This window comes from Leptonychotes weddellii, chromosome 2 (genome assembly GCF_054177405.1).
Source record: "Leptonychotes weddellii isolate Sample4059 chromosome 2, ASM5417740v2, whole genome shotgun sequence".
NCBI classification, from domain to species: Eukaryota; Metazoa; Chordata; class Mammalia; order Carnivora; family Phocidae; genus Leptonychotes; species Leptonychotes weddellii.
This window is the reverse complement of record NC_138370.1, coordinates 107578736-107603452: the sequence shown is the minus strand read 5'-3', so window position 1 is coordinate 107603452 and position 24717 is coordinate 107578736. Positions and strand designations below refer to the sequence as shown.

General features: G+C 37.5%; 1 protein-coding gene across 3 annotated transcripts in view; it reads right to left on the bottom strand.

The window, feature by feature from the left end:
* UNC5C (unc-5 netrin receptor C) overlaps positions 1-24717 on the bottom strand; it is a 344990-nt gene that overhangs the window by 140589 nt on the left and 179684 nt on the right. For all 3 annotated transcript variants that reach the window (XM_081812121.1, XM_081812120.1, XM_081812122.1), the window contains exon 2: positions 2136-2357. In XM_081812121.1, the coding sequence (XP_081668247.1) occupies positions 2136-2357 (222 nt within the window). The remainder of the gene's footprint in view (positions 1-2135; positions 2358-24717) is intronic.

The following is a 24717-nucleotide window of genomic DNA, read 5'->3' as shown; positions in this document are numbered from 1 at the left end:
CAATTTTTATATTTTTCAGTTATTTGTCTTGCCTAATTGCACAGGCTAGTACATTAAGAACATTCCGGATAGTATTGATATCTGAGGGCATCTTTGTTTTTTTCTAACTTGAAAGGTAATACATTTGTCTGGATGCTGGCTTTCTTGTAAAGTTTTGGATGAACATGAAAGACAGCCCAAAGCTACATTGCATTCCACTCCATCCATGAATCTGAGGAGCAAGTGTCGGCGGCTGCCAATTCTGCCCTTAGTCCTCATCTGTCCCATCCTGAAGTTGAAGAGAAACATGCCACATAGTTCCATTTATAAATGCTTTGCAAGGTATTCTTAATAACTGGTGTAGGCAATATTAATTAATTTTATGTGGAAATAATAAAAAATATAATGTTTTAAGAAGGGAAATGTCTTACTAATAGATATATATGTTCACACATGCATACGTGTATGTTACCAACATAGCATGAAGCTGGCAGAGGTGCCCAATATCAGAGCAGTTTAGGTTTTATTCCTAATCTTCCTGTATAGGCATTTTCATTAACTCAGTAAAGAGAAGCCTAAATATATTTATGACTTTCATCTTAGCTTTTGTGATGTCTTTCTTTTGCTTCTTACTGTTAAAACTTGTGTATTTGAAATCTTTACAAGTAAATGAGCTGAAACAAATAAAACTAATTCACTTGAGATTTTGTAGACATCTGGTGGAGTTATTTTCTGAGTAATGAGAACGAGAGGTGGGACAATTCCCTGAAGTAAAGCTACCGTACAGTTGGATACCCAGTTATTTCTACAGCCATCAGATTGCAGGCAGCGAGCATATTGATTCACAAATTGACAAACAATTATGTAGAGCTGCCACCTGATTGTCTAAGACCCATTTGTGTTATATCAGTATATGCTTCACATGCTTTTCTAAATGATGCCTTTTCTCTGTGCTCTCACAGTCTGTTCCATTTCTTTATGTCCCATCACCTCAATATGCCCTTCACATTGTTAGAGATAAGGAACATAGATCTCCCTCAAGAGCTGCTCTCTGCTCAACCTTGGTTAATCTGACATTTGGATACAAAGATGAATTAATTACAATTTGGATTTTGAAAACATGTACCTATTTTAGTAGGGAGAGATATTTATGAAAGAAAATAAAGATATTTAAATGTTTCCTATTTAGCTTGGAAATGTTGTTCAGTGAAATCTTAATATTTAAGATATATGTCTTAATATTATAAAATCATAGATCTGGAATGGACCTAAAAATTCCAATTGTTATTCTCACTGTTAGGGAGCAAAAGCACTTAAACCACTGTAGAAAGATACACATCTTTCCAGTTTATAATAACTGTAGGAGATTACACAACTATCTTAAGTCACCCATCATGGAGTAAAAAGATGCTATCAAGAAAGTTTCCTTTTTAGCCAATCTAAATCCCACAGGTTATTAAAATCTACTTTATCCTCTCTCTGCCTTTAGTATTTTACTGTCAGAGATAATATTTACTGAGCAATAAAGTCAGGCGTTTTCACCATGCCAGGAACAAAGATAATCTGATCAAGACCCACCCAGATGGTGGCTACACTCACCCATTCGCCTCTTCCTGGATCCCACACTATCACTACTCTCAATCACTCTCAATTTAACTTTAGGTAAGAGATAATTAGGATTTATTTTTAAATGTAAGCAAAGGACACAGGATACTTTGAATCTGCAACGTTTAAAATTGTTTAAAAATATAAGGGGAAATTATGCATGTGAATTGACATTTGATAGTCGTAAATAAAAATTACAAACTTATCCTTAGTTGAACATGTTCCCCAACCCAGGGATATTTAGACCAGACACCAGAATTGACACACAAATGAAATTCATCTTTGACTTGGGCACTTGCCATTCATCCCATCTATTCATTTTCCTCATTTATCTTTTTCAGCATGAACTATGTCCATCAGGAATCAAATCAAGACTTATTCATCCCATTTTACTTTGCAATGCATGGATTGAGACCAACAAATTCTACCCAAACCGAACGAAAACTTTTGCCAAAGGATAATCACTCACAATCGAAAGAACAGTATGACATCATGCCAAAGTAGTGAGTTAGTGAATCCTCAACAGTAGTCCAAATACAGGGAAAACTCACCAGAGGTTTCGTCTACTCTCTCATCTACTATGTGGTCCTTCTGATGAACCCATTCACTATTGCACTTGAAGTAGATTTGGGTGGCGGGGCTGGCTTTACAATACAGGTTCACAGGTTTATTCTTCACAATATAAGCTTCTTCAGGCTCAATAAGAAAATGTGGTAGAGGTTCAGGTGGATCAGATGGAAAGGTTTCTGGGAGTTCATGAAAAAAGTCGTCATCTGGTAAAACAAGAAGAAAGTGGAAAACATTCAAGTCATTGTAGCCATTTGCCATTTACTTGCTATTAATTTAAAAATAATGACTCATAAATGATCTAATTAAGGATGTGTGCACCTGCTGTGCACCAGGCAGTATGTTACGTCTCTTGACTGGCTGCTCAATTAATATTTTGATTATTCTCATTTTTACACATGGCAAAACTCAACATCAGGGAAGGTAAATATCTTGCCCTGAACATGCATGTAGTAAATAGCACAACTGGAATCAGAATCCAGGTTTATCTCACTCAAAAACTGTGATCTTCCCAATATAGTACTACACCTCCCACTACAAAGAGTTCCCCTTGAAAGCTAACAAAAGCAAAAACAGTTTCCTTATAAAAATGTATTTGAAAAATATAAGGCTCATAGGTAAACCTTAAGTCTTTGCAAGAAGCCAAGAAGGAACAATAGGAACATGAAATTAATGATCTTTAAGTTCAGATTCAAACCTATCTTTATTTTCAAAAGATGCCACTGCATGACATATTCATTCATTTATTCATTCATTCAACCAAAAGTATTTATTGAGCTCAGGATTATTCTCAGCACTGGAAATACAGGTAATAATATCAAGTCAGTCAACAGTAGATTGATAGTAGAGCCTAGAGCCTAGCAATGCTGTCTGGTCTTAGAGAAACCATACCTCAAATATCAGATGTATGATATGACTAGTCAAACCTATTCTCATTAGAATATTACTGAGTATTATCACGAACAACAAGAGTCAATAGTCTCATTTTTTATAGCACTGAAAATTGTCAAATATATTGCTCCCACCCTGCTGTTTCAACACCACCGAATAAACAAAACTCGTTCAAAACCACTTGAGATATTTGTACACTTGGAGGTATGTTTTTCATAACTTGGGTTCTGTATGGTTCCAAATAAAAATAGATAATAAAAAAAATGCCCTAAAAACCCTATCATCATATTTCACAAAAGTCAAGGTAAAAAGTCCTTCCAATACACTGAAACTAAGTTAGACCTGATAATTTTCTTCCTGTGACAGATAGTGGAGAGCAAAACTATTGTTCATTCTGTAAGTTGATAAAGCACCCCAGGCTAATATGTAAGGTTAAAGGTGTGAGGTCCAAATTTAAAGTTTTTAAAAGTTCTTTAAAAGTATACACATTCAGGGCGCCTGGGTGGCTCAGTTGGTTAAGCGACTGCCTTCGGCTCAGGTCATGATCCTGGAGTCCTGGGATTGAGTCCCGCATCGGGCTCCCTGCTCAGCGGGGAGTCTGCTTCTCCCTCTGACCCTTCCCCCTCTCATGTGCTCTCTCTCTCTCATTCTCTCTCTCAAATAAATAAATAAAATCTTTAAAAAAAAAGTATACACATTCAGTAGCAAATACATGATATAGTATGGGTAAAGACTGGTTGCTCATATGTTACCTTAAAATTCATTTTATTCCTCATTCAGTTGTTGCCCCGTTTGGGGAGATGACCATTTGTAAAATGGCCATTTGTCCGCTAAGAAACCTGGCCTGGCACTTTTTCCATCTAGCTCATGGGATAGCTGTCAAACAGTGACCATGTTTGATCTTTGCCAATATGTTCTGTGGTAAAAAGTGGCTTCACTTGCATCACAGACACAACGAGCTTTCAAAGCTCCTCACAATTATAAATTTCTGACACTGGGATGTAAATGATGCTTCCTGTAGCTAGCTTCCTTTCTCACTTTACTTCCTTAATTTGCTATCTTCTGGCAGGGCATCGTTTCTGGTTTTTCCATTGTTGAACATCAAGGATCCAAGCTGTCTGCTAACTAAAGAAAAACCTTGGTTCCATCAATTTCAACTTCTTTGGTCAATATGCAAGATCACTCAAAACTGCTTAAATAAACATAGTTCAGAAAGGCAAAGGAATGGGGAACTGAGGTATTGACAGATCCATCAACATAAAGCTGAGGTCTTGAAGGCCTTATTCACTGCCCCCCTCCCCATGCACTTACTGTTATATGTGATGACAGACAGTTCTGATAATCAATAGAGTGCCACAAAATATCAAACTGAAATTCTGTAAAATGTTAGCTGCTGTTTTTAATTATTATTACTCAAGAAGGCAGAGTGTCAATTCATTTTTTTTTTACTATTGGTGTATATTTATACATACCAAAATGTGTATGTATTTTAATGCATTTATTCAGGTTTCCAAAACATAAAAACTTTCCTTTCAGTCATCATTTTAGAAAGTGAGATTTGTTCCTTTAGCAGGAACGATGATTGCAAAATATCAGGTGACTGTTTACTACCTTACCTTAGTCAATCATGTAGCAAAGTACTTATGTATTCATATCCTACAGAAAGATAGGCATTAAAAATTGATTACCCTTCCTTGCCAAAAGCATGTATTTCTTCCTTCTGATTATTTTATTGTAAACTACTGGGAAGACTAATGGAAGTTGGGAAAGTCACACATATGTTTTCAACTCAAAAGGGGCTCTGTTAAGTGCTGGAAAAAATAGTAATGATTTAATGATGTCTTTAAAAAAATGTATGGACAAACTAATTTTGTGTTTCCTTAATTTTGAGTTTTAAGACAAGAGGATCACTACCAGTAAAGAGAAATAATTCTATGTCTTGCTTTGAAGCTTCATCAAGTGCTGATTTTTCAAGGTGTTCGTTAAATAACACTTAATATGCAACTTATTAAGGAATGATTTCCATCACTTGAAATATTTTCATTATGTGGTAAATACAATGTTTCTTTTACATATCATTCTAGTTTCTGCATAAACCCCATCTCTTCAGTTGGATCTATGGAGATGCCTTAACCAAAGACATCATATTAGTTTATTACTATTTCTTTTTTTTTTTTTTTAAAGATTTTATTTATTTATTTGACAGAGAGAAACACAGTGAGAGAGGGAACACAAGCAGGGGGAGTGGGAGAGGGAGAAGCAGGCTCCCCGCTGAGCAGAGAGCCCAATGTGGGGCTAGATCCCAGGACGCTGGGATCATGACCTGAGCCGAAGGCAGACACTTAACAACTGAGCCACCCAGGCGCCCAGTTTATTACTATTTCTTATAACACACATACAGTGTTTAAATCTATGCCTAGATAAATTCACATCAGGCAATGTGGCACATTACTTCTAGTGCTCAATTCAGGGGATGGGAATGGCACATCTAAAGATAATTTTCAAGACCTTGACTCAGTAAGATATATAAGGGAGTAGATTTGACAAAATAGGAATGGACTGATTATCGTTGGGCTCACATGCTGCTGGGAACTTCTTCCCTTCTTCATTTGCAACAGGTGGCCTGGATACCATGCCCCCCCCCGCCATGTAAACTGGCGCAGACAACAACTCCCCCATCATCAGGCCAAGTATGCTAAGACAATAGTTTCTTTGCTCTAGACAGAAATGGTAAGTCTCAGCATTAATTTCAGAAATTGTCTTTTAACGAAATTTCATCTTAAATTTTTTTCTAGAGTACATTTTGAAAATCAAACAAGCAAGCCAATTCTCTTCAGCCAAAATTATAAAGGAAAACTTCTGAGTATTTAAACATCTAGCGTGGTTACATCTATATGTATTTAACAAGGAAAAAAATGACTATCTCCAAATACCATGTGTATTTAACAAGGAAAAATTAATCATCTCCAAATATCATGCATATTTAATAAGGAAAAAATGACCATCTTCAAATACCATGTGTATTTAACAAGGGAAAAGTGGTCAACTCCAAATACCATGTCTTTAACAAGGGGAAAAAACTGATCATCTGCAAATGAGCATCTACAAATACCTTTTCGTGAACACTTAGCTCCTCTGCACTATGTATGCATCTGCCTTGCACACATATGGTGCGATCTACTTTTCAGTTTTGTCAACCAGTTTTATGCAACTATTACCAATTTTCAGAAACCAGAAACATAAAACAAATGCTCAACGCTAGAATGAAAGCTCTTTTGGAGGCAGGAATTATTGTCATTTTTATTTCTATTTTCCATTAAGTCTAGCACTGTGCCAGGCACATTCTAGGAGGTCAATAAAAATCTTATAAAAGCACGAATATTCAACAAATGGCAACTGTGATCATTTGGAAAAGGTTCACGAGGTATTTTAGAGTTCATAGTGCCTGAAATGAATTTACAAATACCAGAGGTTGTAACAACAGCAAGATCTACAAACTGGACTGGCTACAAACTTTGTGTGGCCTGATGCAGTGTGAAGATTTGGGGATCCTCGTTGTATGAAGAATTCGGGAATGGTGACAGATGAGCACTAAACCAAGAGTCCTATGTGATAGTGCAGGTCACATACCCATGAAGTCAGTCCTATCTACAAATGTCAGTTAACTGAGCATTCTATCTACTTCACGGAAAAATCTGAGAATTAAAATTATATCTTTATTAATGGATTTTTGTTTTAGAACTTGTTTGCTATTTCCCAGCTTCTTATGATGATTAGATGTTTTCCAGAAGAATCATGGCTTTCCAGAGAGAGAAACTCAGCTTCCAAATAAGTCTCTAAGCAAGTGTGTTTGCAATGGTGTGCAAGGGAAAGTGTGCAATTTTATTTGTTCATGGCTTTCCCTTTGGATGCATTCTAGTGCCCATTCATGTGTCTGATTGAAAACAAGTAATATCCCTGCCACACTGAGGCTAAATCTTTCAGGCCACTAGAAGACTCTTTAATACACGGATATAATATGGTTTGAGATTTTAAAGTTCAATACATGGAGATAACAAGGTTTGAGATTCTACCTTGAGTTGGTAGACTATTTACTGAGATCAGTTGCTAGCATGCAATTCATTTTACTATCTAAATAAACCAGCTTTCTGATACTACTAAGGTCATGCTACAAAACTTGAAGCTATAAAAGAACAATTTTTTTTTCAGCAGGGAGATCAGTGAATGCATCCTATTATTATTTTATTTCTTAATATAAATATCCAAAGAGTCCCGAAGTCTTCAGGGAGATAATGGGAACTCAATTTGTGAACAGCAACTTCAGATCATGAACTTATTTCTGGCAACATGCCACAGTTATCCCAAATTATTATATGTTGTATAAAGGCACATCCCAGATGCTGACACAGACGGCATTATGCTAATTGGGCCATATGACTGGATTAATAAAATCGCTAAACAAGTTTTCTGCATGTAGTTTGTTCAAATTAACGAAGTAAAATTTCCGAAGTTGGCTTTATTCTGTACATTGAATTCACAATTAGCTTAAAACTATAATTGCCTTTTCAGTTTGGATATAATATTATTATTCATTTTACCCTCCTGTGACATTTGACTTAATTTTCCATTTCTACCATTATTCAATATTGGTATTACCATTTTCATCTTGATATCAGGTAAATCTCAATATTTATTTTTTGTTATCTCATATAGCCTTTGTTTTTTCATTTAAATACAAGAAGAGAAAGCTTTGTGCCATGTATTATTTTTATAGACTTCCATTCCACCTAAATCTTGACAGGAAAATATTATGCTATGAACATCAATCTAGGAAGCTTAGGTTGCTGGTTTTATTGCTATGTATCAAGGCTTAATTTTCATCAACTTAATACATAAGTTTCTATATTTCTGAATCATAAGACTTAAACTATTATTGCTTATATCATAAAATATAGGACTATTATCTCTTTGTCTGAGACCTGAAGCGTATTCTTCTGAAATGGAATTTACTTCCAAATGATTCAAGAGCAATTTAAAATGAATGACTGCAAAGCTAATTTTATCTGCATTTGGCTGCCCATCCATCAGAGAGATAATTCATGATATATTACAACAAAAGGCAGCTGAAATTAACTATTTGAATGAGACTCTAGCTTATTTTTAATATTTTGATTAAAATATCCTTTGGAAGACAAAGACTATGGTCTATATTTCAAGCAACATATTAATGGATTCATCATTTAAATTTAAGTAGCTGAATATGTAATGCCTTAAATGTATTACACAATTTGGAGGTACTGCATGATTCCAACTCCAAAAGAAAAAAACTTTTTTTTCTTCTTTTCAAGAAATACTTTCGAAATCATGCTTAGATATGATTAATGGTGACACAGAATCAACATGCTATTGGAGATGCACTTACTTGTGAAAGAGAGGCACCTTCCTCTGCCCCATTTTAAGTCTTTATGATCTCTGAGTTTTATTAATATAAAGTCCTCCTAAATGTTTTCCTGCCTACAGTCTTTACCTCTGCCATGTAGTCTATATGGTGCTCTTAGAAAACTGTTTTCAAAAATACGTTTACTCCCTTTCTCAATTAATTTAATAAACACAATGTAAACCAAGAGGGTAAGTTTATTTTTGCTCATCAGATTAGCTAAAATATATTGTATGATTGATGAGGAATTGAGGAAACGTGACTTTGCATATACTGGCTGTAGTGTAAATTGGCATCACGGTAGAGAAAAATTGACAATAAAAATAAAAATTAAATCTCTGCACACCTCTGAATAGGTTATCCCACTTCTTGGAATACATCTTACAGACATAATGGAATTTCTAGGGGTGTGTGTGTGTGTATGTATGTATGTATATATATGTGTATATGTATGTGTATATACAATATACGTGTATGTGTATATATAATGTACACACATATATAATATACATATGTATATATGTATGTATATATATACACATACACACACACACAAAGATATTCACTGTAGCACTGTTTATTAAAAAATACATGAGGGGCGCCTGGGCGGCTCAGTCGGTTAAGCATCTGCCTTCGGCTCAGGTCATGATCTCAGGGTCCTGGGATTGAGTCCTGTATTGGGCTCCCTGCTCATCTAGGAGCCTGCTTCTCCCTCTCCCTCTGGCTACTCCCCCTGCTTGTACTCTCTCTCTCTGTCAAGTAAATAAATAATCTTAAAAAAAAGAAAAAAACACATGAAATATTTCAACAAAAGGCAGCTGGAATTAACTATCTGAATGAGAACAACTAATAATCAACGGAGGAATGGTTAGGTAATTATTTATGATATGTCCTTCCAAGAGAATACTGTTTTGCCAATAAAAACAAGGAGCAGATTTGTATGTATTAAATCAGAAGGGTATCCATTAGTCAACTAAGCAAATAAAGCAAGTTTTTGACCAATCTGCATAAATGATGCCACTTTTTGGAAAGAAAGAAAGAAAGAAAAGAAAGAAAGAAAGAAAGAAAGAAAGAAAGAAAGAAAGAAAGAGAAAAAGGGAGAGAGCGAGGGAGGGAGGGAAGGAAGGAAGGAAAGGGGAGAAAGAAAGAAAAAGAAAGAAAGAAGAAAGAAAGAAAGAAAGAAAGAAAGAAAGAAAGAAAGAAAGAAAGAAAGAAAGAAAAGAGAAAAGAAAAGAGAGGGAGAGGGAGGGAGGGAGAAGTGAGGGAGAGATGGAGGGAAGGAGGGAGAAAGAGCGAGCATGCAACACCTAGATGAGTGTTTGAATTACCAGGGACCGCAGCCCTACCAGGGTCAGATCAAACCGGCCATTACACTACCCACAATATCATCACCCTGTTTCATAACTCTTATTCATTCTTCAGATATCAGACATCCCTTCTTCTGAAGGCCCCTCACCTCCAAATCCTGGACCTCAGCCCCTGATATCATCTCCCACTGCTCTCTACTCTTCTTGTTCATTATTTCTTCCCCACTAGAAGGCAAGTTCAGAGCTTTAGGAATGGTGCTTATCTTAATTCATTTCTGCATAATCGATACCTAGTCCAGTGCCTGGGAAGGACTTCAGGGTTTCCTTTTGTTGTTTTCCTTTCCATTTGGATTATTGTTCCTAAAGAAGTTCCTATATGAGAAGATAGAAGTATGTAGGAATCACTCCATCAACAGAAATAATGAGAAGAAATCCTTACACAAAATATAACAGAAATATATATGGCAGTCCTTCAGCATTTATAAGTACAGATCCCGTCTCCCCATTATAAAATTATATCTATCTCCTATGCAAGTATTATTGTCCTATATCATGAGGTGTACAGCCTTGGACTAAATATATTCCCTCACTAAATAATCAAAGTTGAATCTGAAACATTTTGTGTGTGGAAGATAGTATGATACATCTAATGACTGTGCCCTCTCAACCTCCTGGCCTCATTTGACGCTTGACTTCATTACACCACTCCCTCCTTTTTGAAACTTTTTCCTCTCTTGGGAACTGTGCATTAGCACTAGACTGCTTCCCATCCTACTTCTTTGACCTTTCTCTTTGTTCTCTGCTGTTTGAGTACAGTCAGATTCTTACCAAGGTTTTCTCTTTTAGTCTCTCCCTTGGGCATCTCATCCACAACACTGGCTTCAATTATCAGATCATGTCACACACACCATCTTCTGCTCCACCCCCTTGCTTCTTCAAATCCTTTGATGCCTTTGCATTGACCAACAATGAAATCGGATTCTTTACCAAGGCCAGTGAGGACCCACTTGATCTGATTGCTGCTGGCCTCTATGTTTCATTTCCTACCCTCATGTCCTCATGTCCTTTTCACCATTCTCAAGACAGACAGACTGGTATTTGTATCTTTGAACACACCCAAATCAGGCCTACCCTAGGGCATTTGTACAAGCTCTTCATTCCTCTAGAAAAGATCTCTCTCGTTCTTGCCATTTAGGTTTCAGCTCAAGATGTCTCCTGCACAAAGAGATTCTCGATCACCCAATCTCAATCTCTTGATGTGTTTCTTCAAGAACACATCATTCTATTGGATTTCTTCGTATCACCTATCACTTTCAAATCAGCTTGTTTACTAAGTTAGTTGCCTCTTTTCTTTTCCCCTCCCACAAAACTCAAAGCATTATGGGATTAGACTACTTTATTTTGTTCAACACTATCCTCAGCATCAACATCAGATGAACATCTTCCCTCTAAAACTAGTTTCTCTTTTGACTCAACTCCTTATTTCTGACTGTAATATCATTCTCACAGTCAGAAGCCTGGAGTCCTGTCTCCCATTCAGGTCCAATTCATCTACGTGTACAATGAAGATCAGCTCCATATTGTCTCTCTTACACTTAATCCTTATTCTCCTTTCTGTTGCCACTGCTCAAACTGAAGTCCCTGCCACTTGCAAATGGATTATTACAAGAGTTACGCTACTGGCTAGTTTGCTGCAGACTTGCTCCTGATTTTCCTCTCTCAATCCGAGCTATCCCACGTCTAAATGGAAGGTGGAATTATAACAGCTTCTGCTGGAAACTTTGTGTTCAACAGAACACGGCCAAAAATTCACTCAATTTTCAGCTTATTTACTGCTGTTCCAGCAAAGCCAAAATTGGTGATACCAAATTCTACACTAAGGTAGCTTTTTCAATGTTTTCCCATGTGCATGTTAGCTGTGCATGTGATGCCTTATTTCCTATTGACTCTTCACTGCCTATCTCAATGCCACTGAGAAATCTAGTCCTAATCCTCCCAGAGATAACTGTTCCTTACTGTTCAACTGTAAAAATCCTTTAACGCGATTTGAGAGTGCCAGTCATTTCTGTATTCCTTACTGTAGTCCAGCTCCACCAGATATCTAGTAGGTTCTAAAAGTTTTATTCAACTGAAGTGAACACATCTAAAATTGAATAATTGCTCCAGGAACTATGAAAAGTATTAATTATTTCTCCATTGTAATGTATTATGATAATTCAAATTATCTGGATGTAATCTGTCTATATCCATATGCTTATAAAAAATCTGTGTAGGGGTGCCTGGGTGGCTCAGTTGTTAAGCGTCTGCCTTCGGCTCAGGTCATGCTCCCAGGGTCCTGGGATCGAGCCCCGCATCGGGCTCCCTGCTCAGCGGGAAGCCTGCTTCTCCCTCTCCCACTCCCCCTGCTTGTGTTCCCTCTCTCGCTGTGTATCTGTCAAATAAATAAATAAAATCTTTAAAAAAAATCTGTGTATGTTTTTTAACTTTGATGGAAATTTTCAAGTATATGAAAAATGACAGAACAAAGAATGTAAACACCCATAACCCAGCTTCTGAGAATTTCAACATTCACTTGTAAGGGAAACTGAACATATCAGAGTGCTAGGGTGAGATAGCAAAGGAGACAAATGTCACCAAATTAAGAATAAGAATTAAATTCAAAATATTGGAAACAATGAAAATAAAATCTATGGCAATATGCTTCAGCCATAAAATTAGGACCTAAAAATAATAACGATCAATGATAAGAACACACAATTTATATTTTTAAAATGTGACCATTAAAAAATTATAATCTCAGATTTCACACACAAATTAGAAACTCTTTTTAGTGACTGTGGAATGAAGACATTATCCCTTAAATTTAGTGAAATAATTAATAATACGCCTAAAATATACAGTACCAGATCCATAATGAAGTTCATGAATATAGGAAACTTCAAAGTTATAAACTAAGATTCCCACAAGCCACACAACTAAGAATTGTCTTTGACTTTTTCCTCTTTCTCACTTCCAGCATAAAAACAATCAACAGTCCTACTAATTTTATGGCCCACGTGTTTCTTGAATCTGCCTCTTTTTCTCTGTTTCTGATTCCACTGCCATTGTCATTTCTCATCAGACATTTTCAAAGCCTCATAGGTGGTATTCTTTGCCTCCTGACTAAAGGCAAATTCTAAGTCACTTCTCTGTTTAAAATCCTAAACTTCATTTCTTAGAAGATAAATGCAAGCTCATCAACCTGGCGCACAAGTTCCTCCATGATCTAATGTGTGTGTACAATTGCACTTTCCTTTCTCACCACTCCATTCCCTGTCCTTCCAACAACACAGACCATCTACTGTCCACTGGACACAACTTGCAGTTTCTATACTTTCTGCTTTAGTGACCCTCCTCTCCTATTTCACCTGCTCCTTCTCATCCTTGAAGCTCCAGCTTAGTCCATCATTTCCTCCAGGAAGTTTTCTCTGCTTCTCCTACCTCTGCCAGCCTAGAACCTACCTCCCCCCAGCCCTACCATCAACTTTGTCAGGGACTTAAAAATATTTCTAGCACTGCATTTTATAATAACTTTGTAGGGAACTAACTGGCTCTTACTCATCTTTGTATACTTCGTGCTTATTATGGTCTTTGGAACTGAATATATACTTTTTGAATAAATGGATGCAGGGCTTTCTGTATCCAGAGGAGAACACAGACTTCAGGTTCTTGTAACTATGAATTGGGTAATTGCTATGAAAATTGACTTTGGGACCCCCACGGACTTGGATTTACGTCTCAGCACCACTTTTTACTATGTGTGTGACTTCTGGCATTTCACCTAATCTCAGTTTCCATGACTATAAAATGGGTAGGCAGGGGTGCCTGGGTGGCTCAGGCAATTAAGCATCTGCCTTCAGCTCAGGTCATGATCCCAGAGTCCTGGGATCAAGTCCCGCATCAGGCTCCCTGCTGAGCAGGGAGCCTGCTTCTCCCTCTCCCTCTGATCCTTCCCCTGCTTGTGGTCTCTTTCACTCTCAAATAAATAAGTAAAATCTTTAAAAAATAAAATAAAATGGGCAGACAAACCAATGTAGTGATAGTGTGTGGGGTACATGAAATAAGGCAATAGGAATGATTCAGCATAGAGCTGAATACAGATAAGATCTTTACATAATTATTTTATTGTCTTCTTGTTGTATTGCTGTTGTGTATACTAACCCTCTCTCATTTTCCTAAACACCCTTGAGCACTAGGAATTCTTTAATCTGTCTTCCTGAAGTATCCTTTCTGACCAGTGCCTAGTAAACTCCTATTCTTCTTTCCAGGTTCATCTTAAATTTTATCCCCTCCAGGAAGTCATTCTAGACTCTTTGAGCATGGGTTTATTGTCTTCTCTCTGCATCAACACTACACATTATGTGTTGCTATGTCATTGCATTTAACACACAGTGATAGGTCACATTGACCTTTTTTGTGCCCCACTACACAGAGAGCTTATTTCAATACAATTATGTGTAATCCATTCATGAATCTGTAACATCCAGCCATATCTCGTACATAGCAGGACCAAAGGACGATATTTGTTGAGTAAACTGATGAAAAGATACATAAATTCCTAAAACTGTAAGTTTCTAGATTTTTTCAAATGTAGAGACGTGAATACTCTTTATTTTCCTACTTTGTAAAAAAATTAAACTTTAGATTTTGTATTAGTGTCCTCTCAAGAGTCCTCATTCTTTTTTTTTTTTTAAAGATTTTATTTATTTATTTGACAGAGAGAGAGACAGTGAGAGAGGGAACACAAGCAGGTGGAGTGGGAGAGGGAGAAGCAGGCTTCCTGTGGAGCAGGGAGCCCGATGCGGGGCTCGATCCCAGGACCCCGGGATCATGACCTGAGCTGAAGGCAGACGCTTAACGACTGAGCCATCCAGGTGCCCCTCAAGAGTCATTCTTTCTTGGGGGTATAGAAAATAGTTTTGTCCTCCTACAGTTTTCCTCTTTTAAAATTTTGGACATAATTTATAAATAACATGTCAGAATTTGCTTTCTCATTAGTAATCTCCCTAGACACAAACACCATTTACCCTATCACTTCTCAAAATAGGTTTACTGTCAGGGACTGATTTGGAGGAGCCAGCAGGAGGTGGTGAGAAGAACACTACTGTAAGCTGGGAACACGGTGCTGGTCCTCCTCATGCTCCCAATGATCCATTGCTTTTTTAAGTGTGGTTAGGTAGGTAGGTTGATAAGTAGGTCTGTATGGTACGAACAAAAATCCAAGGTGTGAGTACACCATACACATAAAGAGCAGAGCTTCTAGAATGTGAGAGCACTCTAGAAGTCCTCTAGTCAAGAAGTCCATACTTCCATCATGACTGTGCTCAGAACTGTGGGAGGGAGGCCAGGGGTCCAAAGGTGGGGGAAAAATGCTCTGAGAATTGTTTTCTTTGTGCCCTATCTCCCTGGCTGGGTACCTGTATGAGAACTGTGGGGTGGGGAAAACATGGGTGAGTATTGCTTGTGGCTGCAGAAAAGTTATTTGTTGTATAGTTAAATATCTACATAGAATTTTGATTCAACTGTCTCATCTTCTCGAAGAGGAAACCGAGGCCCAGAGAGTCGGAGTGACTTGTCTGAGGTTGTGTAGCTATTAAGTGGCAGGAGTAGATGTCCCAGGCCAATCTCAAGGTTTCATGGCTCTGGTATATACTTTCTGATTATGTAAGCTCTGTAGCACCATTTCAATACCCCTGTGAATTCACCTGATAATTTGTTTTATCTTCTTATTTTTGAGCTACCCCATACACTATTGCCTTTTTAATGCTATTATGGTTTTTTTTTAATTGCATATTTTAAATTTTATTTATTCCAGTTGCTAGAATTCTATAATAAAGAAACAAATAGGGCGCCTGGGTGGCTCAGATGGTTAAGCGTCTGCCTTCGGCTCAGGTCATGATCTCAGGGTCCTGGGATTGAGTCCCGCATCGGGTTCCCTGCTCAGTGCAGAGCCTGCTTCTCCCTCTCCCTCTGCCACTCCCTCTGCTTGTGCTCTTCTGTCTATCTCTCTGTCAAATAAATAAATAAAATCTTTAAAAAAAAGAAAGAAAGAAACAAATAACAAAAATGGAAATTCACCCCTCAAGCTCCCTCCCACTCCTCAGTTCTACCAACTTTTGACACTAGTGTGTTTTGTTCTGGATCTTTCTCTATGCAGTTATTTATGTATGTGCAAATGTGTGTGGATACAGATATAGTAATAAAATATAAAAGGAAACATATATGCATATGTTTTGTATTGACTCCTCTGTTTTTCCTGGTAAATTCCCTGTCTCGTTTGATCTGTCACTTGCCAAAGCTTGTGCTATCATATGCCTACTATGTTCCAATCACCGTCCTACAGTGTTTAGGATAAACTAACAACCAATGTTAAAAATAAAAACATCAACAACTAAAAACCACTGCATATTTATAGTTTCAGTAATGTTTGCATGACACCAAAATTTCTGCACGTGTTTTAAAACAGAAACAAACAAGCATCACAACCTTTATTAATATCTTTGTTATCTTTAGCTCTGGTAATTGAGTTCTGAATCCACGTGTGTGTATTCCTTAAAATTATAGTTTCCAAGTGGCATGTGATATAAATTCACATTTCACGACTTTGCCAGGAAAGAATTAATTCATTGATTCTGGGAGGGTACTTATTATGAGCCAATATCCCCATTTTTTATCCCTTTTGATGGAGCAAATGACATCCTTCCAAAATTTACTGTTTTGAAAGCTGAATACACCCAGTATACTGAAGAAGATAATACGGGTATGAATCACCCCTAGCAAGGTACAGGGTTGGTTAATGTTTCACATTTTCACCTCCCCTGCCACTGGAAATCACAACACTTGACACTGGGTCACAAAATTATTAAATCTTAAAGTAGCAACACTTCCTTCTCCATGTGAGACCTCACTTCTCCTTGATACTTTACTCCTAAAATCCCTCTAGGCTCCTGGCCTTTTCTCTCTGCCTTTAACCCCCGTAACTAATTAAATCTGGACAAGTCTTTGGTGAAAATAGTTTTCCTTCAAAGTTATTCATTCAATGTTCCCCTTAAGGCATTCTTTGTCACTTTAGCTTAGCCTACCATCTTTACATGAAGTTGAAAGAGGTAAACTATTTTTATAGAATAAAAACTCTTTCAAGACCTAAGTCTACCTTGATGTTTCAGAGAAAGACTAGCTGCTGAAATATGACAAATACTTCAACATTGTTAGAAGTTTACAAGTAAACAAAAAGTTCCAAAGACTCTGGTCTCATTTAAAGACAATTAAGCTTTAAAAAAAAATACGCACTATTACATTTAGAAGTACTTTTCTTGGGGTCTATAACTAAATTCTTTGACAAAAATGGAAAAGGATTAACCAACTAGTACAGTTGAACTTATGCCCGATAAATTTGTTTTGGGAACCATATTGGACCTCTGAATTAAGCAGCGCTGTTAATAATGTCATGTATTTAGAAGAAAACAAAAGTGAAGATCAAAGGAAAAAAGGAGATAAGACCGGAAATACAGCACTGCTAAGGGATTTTCTCTGCTAAGATCAAATTAAAACCCGCCACGGTGCCAATTACTTTAAACCTACTTCTACATTTTACAAATAAACAGAAAATATTACTTTTATTTTGTTTAAAAATGTAAAGATCAGACACATATCATTTGTTGTTGATCCAGAGTACTCAGCTCTAGGGCAAAAGACTGAATGAGATTTAATGATGGACTCTACCCATCATTTGCTTAAAGCCAGAGACTATGTCTAAGAAAATGTGAAGGAGGTTTTCTTTATGACATCATTTTGACTCTATTGCCATCTCATTTTTTAGCTACCCTATGGATGCAACTTTCCTAATAAGCTCCTTATGTTTTTCATAGACAAAAACTTGGGTTTTGAAAGTTTGAGTGGGTTTCCCAAGACCATCCATCCGATGAATGGAAGAGCTGGGAAAGGAATCCAGGTACTCCTGGTTTGGTAAGCCTGAGTGGTGCTGCCTCCCATAACATGAAAACTTTGATGTATCAAATTACTGTCCATGATTCTCTTGCTGTACTATTGTTAGGGACAACATCAAAACAACTATAAAAATAACAAATACAAAGCACTTATAAAGGCCAGGTACCCCCCTGAGCACGCAGGTCTCACAACACCATGGGTGATACTGTTATTTCCATTACTTTAAAAGGTGAAAAAGCGGGGCAAAAAGAAGCCAAATAGCTTGCCCAAGGTCCACCCAGCTCCTAGTAGCAGTAATTTCCTTTGAAGAACATTCAACACACAGACTTAGAGAATCATCTGATGAAGAATCAGCTCTGTGGAACTTCTCAAGGAGGTACCAACTTCTATTTATTAGTTATAGGTCAAAATGGGAAACATACAAACGTTACATTTTTAATGTAATTTTATACATGCTCTATCTGCTAGTCTCTTATCAGATCACAAGGATATGTTCTTATTGCTCTTTTATTTGGTTTACTTTCTAATATATTCAACCAACATATTCATAATAACTGCTTTAAATCACCTAGAAAAGCTATTGCCTAAGTTAAAGGACACAGACTTAGCAAATCTTTGTCCACAATATGGAGAGGAATAATAAAACACAATAGGCACAGAATATGTGTAAGCAATTTGAAAATTGTTAACTGCCACACAGAGTGAGGCATTAGTGCTGTTAAAATTATTGTCAAATAAGTAATAACAAGCCAAGACAATCTGTAAAAAGATGTAAGGAAAATACTCGAAGATATATAATGCAACTCTGCTGCAAAATAAAACAATACCTAGTTGTTATTCTTGAGCCAGAAATATCTTCAGTTGCATTTTCTCCACCTCTAAAGTGCTTTTTCAGAATACCTATAATACAAATAATGATTATGAACTAATGTAAACTGAGGCAAAGGAGGGTTATTTGTGGAAAGGTAGGATACAGCTGAGGGGCATTGAGGATACAGCTTTGGCCTCTTTCGTTACAGGAGGTGGATTTCTTTGAACGGTATCCATTTTCCTTTCTCCAGGGCCTCTGTTTTATCAAACCTCCAAAAAAGAAATAAGAGTTGGCCATCGTTACAAATATAAAGGAGGCAAACGATTTGTGGAAAGGAAGAATAACAAGGTTTCCCCATGTTAAGGAGGTGTTTTATCAGAAATGCACTCATGCCTGGAAAATCTAGGTCTTTGAGCACATGTGGTTATTTTCAGAAAGGCATACCCTCTCTGTCTTCCACTTCAGTAAACTCAGGGAGTGAAAAACCATTCTGTGAAGGCAGCTAGTTCATTGACATTAGCAGCATATCATTTTCCCAAAGTTTGAGAGAGCAATGGATTGATTTCAGGGTTCACAGTGGGGCAGGGCAAGACAGCACGGCTCACATAGCTTTCGGAAACAATATAAATTCATAGAGCTATTTCAAGGTTTCATGAAGATGTGATAAACTACTGGATTGGGTTACACGTTTCCTCCTGCAGGGACTCTTTTATCCACTCCTCTTAGATAAGTCAGGCTGATTTGTTGTTTTCATGCTCTGTTTTTCTTTAAATCTACTTAAATAAGCAGGTTGATTTCAAGGCAGAGCCCTAACTCCCTCTTCCTCTGTACGGGTTCAACTCAAGTTCTTGTGAAATCATTATCCTTTTCATACCTTCCAGACTGACTGCTACAAAAAGTCAATCAAAAAGTAAGTAAAACTAAACTAACATAAATGTGGGCATCAAAGATATGCTGTTTTGTGCAAATGTGGATGCAGAATCATGCAGTATTTGTAAAAATGTCTCCAAGGCAGTGTGGACTGTGGTCAGATCGAATGCCTGTGATTCTCTAGAACCCACGCATGTCCCTCAGGCCAAAGTGCCCCTTCACTCTCACCAAAACCAGAACCACATCCAATCAAAGCAAATAAAATCCTTCAAATAGTTAGGGGAACAGAGGAACGAGGAAGCTATCTGAACTTGATTGTTTCTATTGCGATCACTGCCAGTACCTCAGGGAAAACTTCCACGTGTATGATCTGTCAGGAAAATCAAACTGCCTTTTTCATAAATTGGGAAATCAAGTTGAATCCCACTGAAGCAAAGACTCAAAACAATATTCTCAGGCCTCTGACTTTCAGTTTACCCATTCGCTGCTTCCAGTTCTTCAGTATTCTCAGAATCCCGTGCTACGGGTCTGAAAAAAAGTCCTTACTTTGATTCCCTACTCACCTGATATGTTACAGGAATGAATGCATAAGTGAGAGATAATGTGCAAAACATACTGGACTCAGTGCCAGGAGACGCACATTGTCAAGACAACATCATCTCTAAGCCTTAGTTTCATCACATGTTAAACGGAGGATAATGTCGTAGAAACACGTTTTTCTTTGCCCATCGTCCACTTCCTCTTGTTTTGTGACAGGAACGTTTCCTACACTCTCAGGCCAAATGGTTCAGTTTCCCGTTCACTTCCCCTCCACCCCATCAGAGATTCCAATCCTGGGACCACAATTACTGGTCCCAGGTGAGCACATGACCCAAGGCAGTGCCATCAAAATGGAACCTGGGATCTTGCTCTACGGAGAGGAAAGGACTGCTGAGAGGACTGTCTGCCAGCATGGCACTGCTAGTGGCCATCTCGATGGGGGATGGAAAAAGAAGGCGTGAATGAAGCCCACAGAGAGAAAGGCAGAACTGAGAGATGTAGAAAGAATGCCCTGAGGTCGTCTTTCGGGTCAGTGGATCTGGATTGAAGTCAGATGGATCTGGCTCTAGGATGTCTGTTATGTGAACCACTAAATTCTGTTTTTTCTTTCGATCTTAAGGACGTTTGATTTGGTTCTCTTTCACTTGTCTCCTGAAGATTCTTAACAATTACAGTGTGAAGACTGAGCTGACATACCAATATGAATAACACTTGTAAGAAGTTCTTATGTGTTTAAACACAAAAGCTAAAATTCTTGGCTTTACGAAATATGTTTTCACTTTTATTCGATTAAATGAAGAAGCTTAAAAAAAAAAGTTTCTTAAGCCATGGGCACTCTGCCACAGTTTAGCAACATGAAAAATAAGAAAATAAAACCAGCTCTGTAGGAGTTCAGAGGCAAGCAGGGACACAGCATGTTAAGTAATAATAGGCTACTGTAAAAAAAGTAAAAACTGGGGACTATATAAAATCCAGAGCTAGCACATCACACAACGCTAGGGGGCGCCATTCACACCACACTTATGTAAATGTCATCCCTTAGAGTAATGCACAGAAACCTTAACTCTACACCTCTGTCAGCTGATACAGTGGGCCAGTCAAACATTTGCAGCAATAGATATCTGCAATGTTCATGAGAGTCCTTGGCTGTTGCATTTTTTAATGAACTGATTACTGGCCACTCTATTCGAGTTTTTAAGGAGAGTTTGTGACAGACAGCTGGAACCCCTGGTTTACCATTACACAAACCAGATGCAAATCGCACTGGCCTTCCTTGGCTGTGCTATCATTTGTTAGCCATCAGCTGGCAGAGGCCCCACTAAATCAAGCATCTGTGAACACAAAACGTTGCATCTCAGGATGACAAAGGTCTCTGGGCAGTGGGAGAGTCGTTGAACATCAGATTAATTATTTGGCAAAACAAGTGCTGCTTTCGTGACTCAAAGGTCGTTTACAACAATATACTTTCACACTGTTGCCTCAGCAATAGCACTTCATTTTAAGTGGCAAAATCAAACCAGAAGTAAATTAGTATCCAAATTAATCCAACAGCTGCATGTTTTGATAGTGATTAATATGCACTGAATAAAAGAGGTTTTGCTTCTCTCTTGTTCTCAGTTACGAGAGAGAGAGAGAGAGAAAATAGTTCTTTGATATAATGCCCCTTCAGAAACACCGCCGAGGTGGTTCATTGTTTAGTTACAACAACACCACCACCACCAACCACAACAAATCTGGGAGACCTTCGGGAGATGCTGCTTTTCTTTTCTGTTCCAGGGAAGTAACAGCCACAGCTCCCCTGGCCACTCTAAGTCAGCTCGCCTGATGCTTCAGTCCTGGACTCAAACTCAGAGCAGGCCGCCTCTCCTTCACAGGACAAGACGGCTTCAGCCCCGGGCTTGGGTTGATTACTTTACTTAGATATTGAACCTCGCTCTTTTGGAAGAAGCGATTGCAATCTGGCTTTTGAGCGCGCTGGCCAAACTCTTTCCACGAAGTGCTGCGATGCCAAATCCATACACATCCGCATCGGTATTTATCAACATATTAAGATCGGCCACTAACTTGGCCGCATGTTCAAAATTACCCAGCTCCCAGTCCGACCTTCTGCTGCAGTCCTAACCCACGATTTGCAGCTCTCTGAAGTACCCTCTGGCCTGCGTGTCACAAAACACCGAACATCTGGAGGCCGAAAAGTTGAGCTCTCAGCTGAGCTAGGTACAGTTGTGCTTACCTGGCTCTTACTAATTTGCTGATGCTCAGAGGTGTGGATACTTTCAAGAGTTATATTGCATTACTGATACAGGGGCATAATTTAAGTCTCACTATGATTCAGTATACGGTGTAGTGAGGCAGTTTCAAGTATGTCTATCAAGTATTGCATTTTTTAATTCCCCCGGATGACTGATTATTATTTATTTTTTTTAACCTATAGACACACTGACTGCATTTGCAGCTTTGGTTTAGCTGCTGAAAGGCTTAGAACCAAACCTGTGGGACTCTGTAAAGACTATGTTATTCCACATGCTGGTTTTACAGAGAAGGAAGTGGAGCCCAGCGACCTTGAAGGCCAGGTGCAGGTTTCGAACACGGGTTCTGCCTCTCTAGCACTGTGACTTGGGACGTGTATCTTAGTGCTTTTTCTTCATCTGTAAGCTGTTCCAACAAGTAGGTGACTGTGGGGCTGAAATGAGTTTCTACATGAAAAGTATTCACAGTAGTGCCTGGCATTGAGTATACACTGAATAAACATGCCATCATTATCATAGGTTCATTATCATCATTGCCTTGATAATTTTCCTGGCCTACCAATTTCCTCAGCGATTTATCTTCCTCATTGTAGCTTATGTATTTTTCTAGGCATTGCCAAATTCTTTATCAAGCACAGCACAATATAAACAAAACAAACAGTATAAATAATTTATCCTTCTAATTTTCTAGCAGAAATAGTAGCCTGCTTTGCTTTTATAAGCACGTCCCCATTGAAAATTTTATTTCATAATACTGTTTCAAGATTTTATTGCATAATGCTGCTTCTAATGGCTCAGACTATATTTAAAAGTGTTCTTCTCAACACTCAAATATATGCTGGAATGTCAAGTGATCTTTTCAAACAGATCAATTTCTAACATACATAGAGTTAAAACTACACAAGCCCTAAATATCAATGCATATGAAAAGTTATTGAGAATAAACAACATAAAAGGCAAGTGGGATAATGAGACCTAGGCTGTTTGGGATGACTGGTCATTTCTAGAGAACTGAGGTTTGGCACTCTTCTATAGAGCAGTATCTTCCTTGTTTTCCAGGATTTAGCTTTAATCCAAGTAACTTTTCCCCTGGAATTTCTCCACTCTAAAGAATTGTCTGAGAAGAAAAATTTTTATATCCAAACTATAAGTGATAACATATATATATATATATATATATATATATATATATTTTAAAAAGAAATAAAATTTGGTTCTGTGGAATATTGTGGAGCAAAGGTGCTGCAAACCCACTATCTGGTCCTATCACAAAATAGACCTGGAGTTACTTATTTTTCAGAAGAGAAAATTATGAGTTTGTAATTTTTAAGAAATGAAGTCAAGATAAGCATTGTTTTATATTAAGAAAATATATGTGATGTTGAAAGCACTAATCAACTTTCAAATTACATCTGACCCAAAATTTACTGTAAGAGATGAGTCACTATTTCCATTTATCTTAAGCCTCTTGAGGAATCTAAACTGAGTGTCCAACAATAACAAAGACAACATAATTAAAACCCCAGTTTTTTTTCCCCTGGATTCTTTTAAGGCTCGCAAAATTGCTTCATGGTCTAAAATCTCCCATTTAAATAAAAAATCAAATACTAAACTAGTCATACAATTCATTGTAAAATGTAACAAGAAGCTAATACTGGTATGAACTTTGTTAATATAAAATGCTAGCTGGAAACCTAATTGTAAAATGATGTACAAAGGAATTCCATATTAAACCCCCCCGTGATCATCTGATGAAGTCCAGTCGAACCTGTGTATTTTTTAATTACTAAACTTATCTTTGTCACATTAAACAGCAGGTTGAGCATTGAGTTTGTCATTTGAAAATGACAGTAATTTCTCTGTGTGAGGCAGTTTATGCCAAAACATTTCTATTTGTGCACAAGTATAATTTGCAATGATATCAGGTCTATAAGCAGTTGAAGAAAGCAGAGAAACATTACAAGACTTCAAAGGAATTTAGGAAGTTAAGTTCATATTAATGTCTTGCATTTGACTAGTCATTTAAAGTTCAGAAAACTCTTCACAAACCTACCTCATCTATCTTCACTAAGACCTTGTAGATCAGGCAGGGAAGGGTTTATTAACCCCCGTTTTACATACGATAATACTGAGGCTCAGAAAGCCCAAAGACATATCCCCAAACTGTACCTTTGGCCAATGGGAGGTCAGAACTAGAAACCAGGTCTTCTCACTTCTTTTCCTGTTCTTTTTTAACACTGTGCCTTGTGCCACTGTATTTGAATTTAGATGTTAGATTTTTTAAACATTTTACATATTAAATATCTATACTTATGCTCTAAATTTTTATCTCCTCACCTCACAAACCTTATTGGTTCCTCCTGGAATATATTAGGATTAATTATGTTTTCCTGATTATATCCAGATGTTTGAACATTATTATTTATTATACTAATTTATCTTTTCTTGTTCTGATGTTTAAACTTTTCACATAGG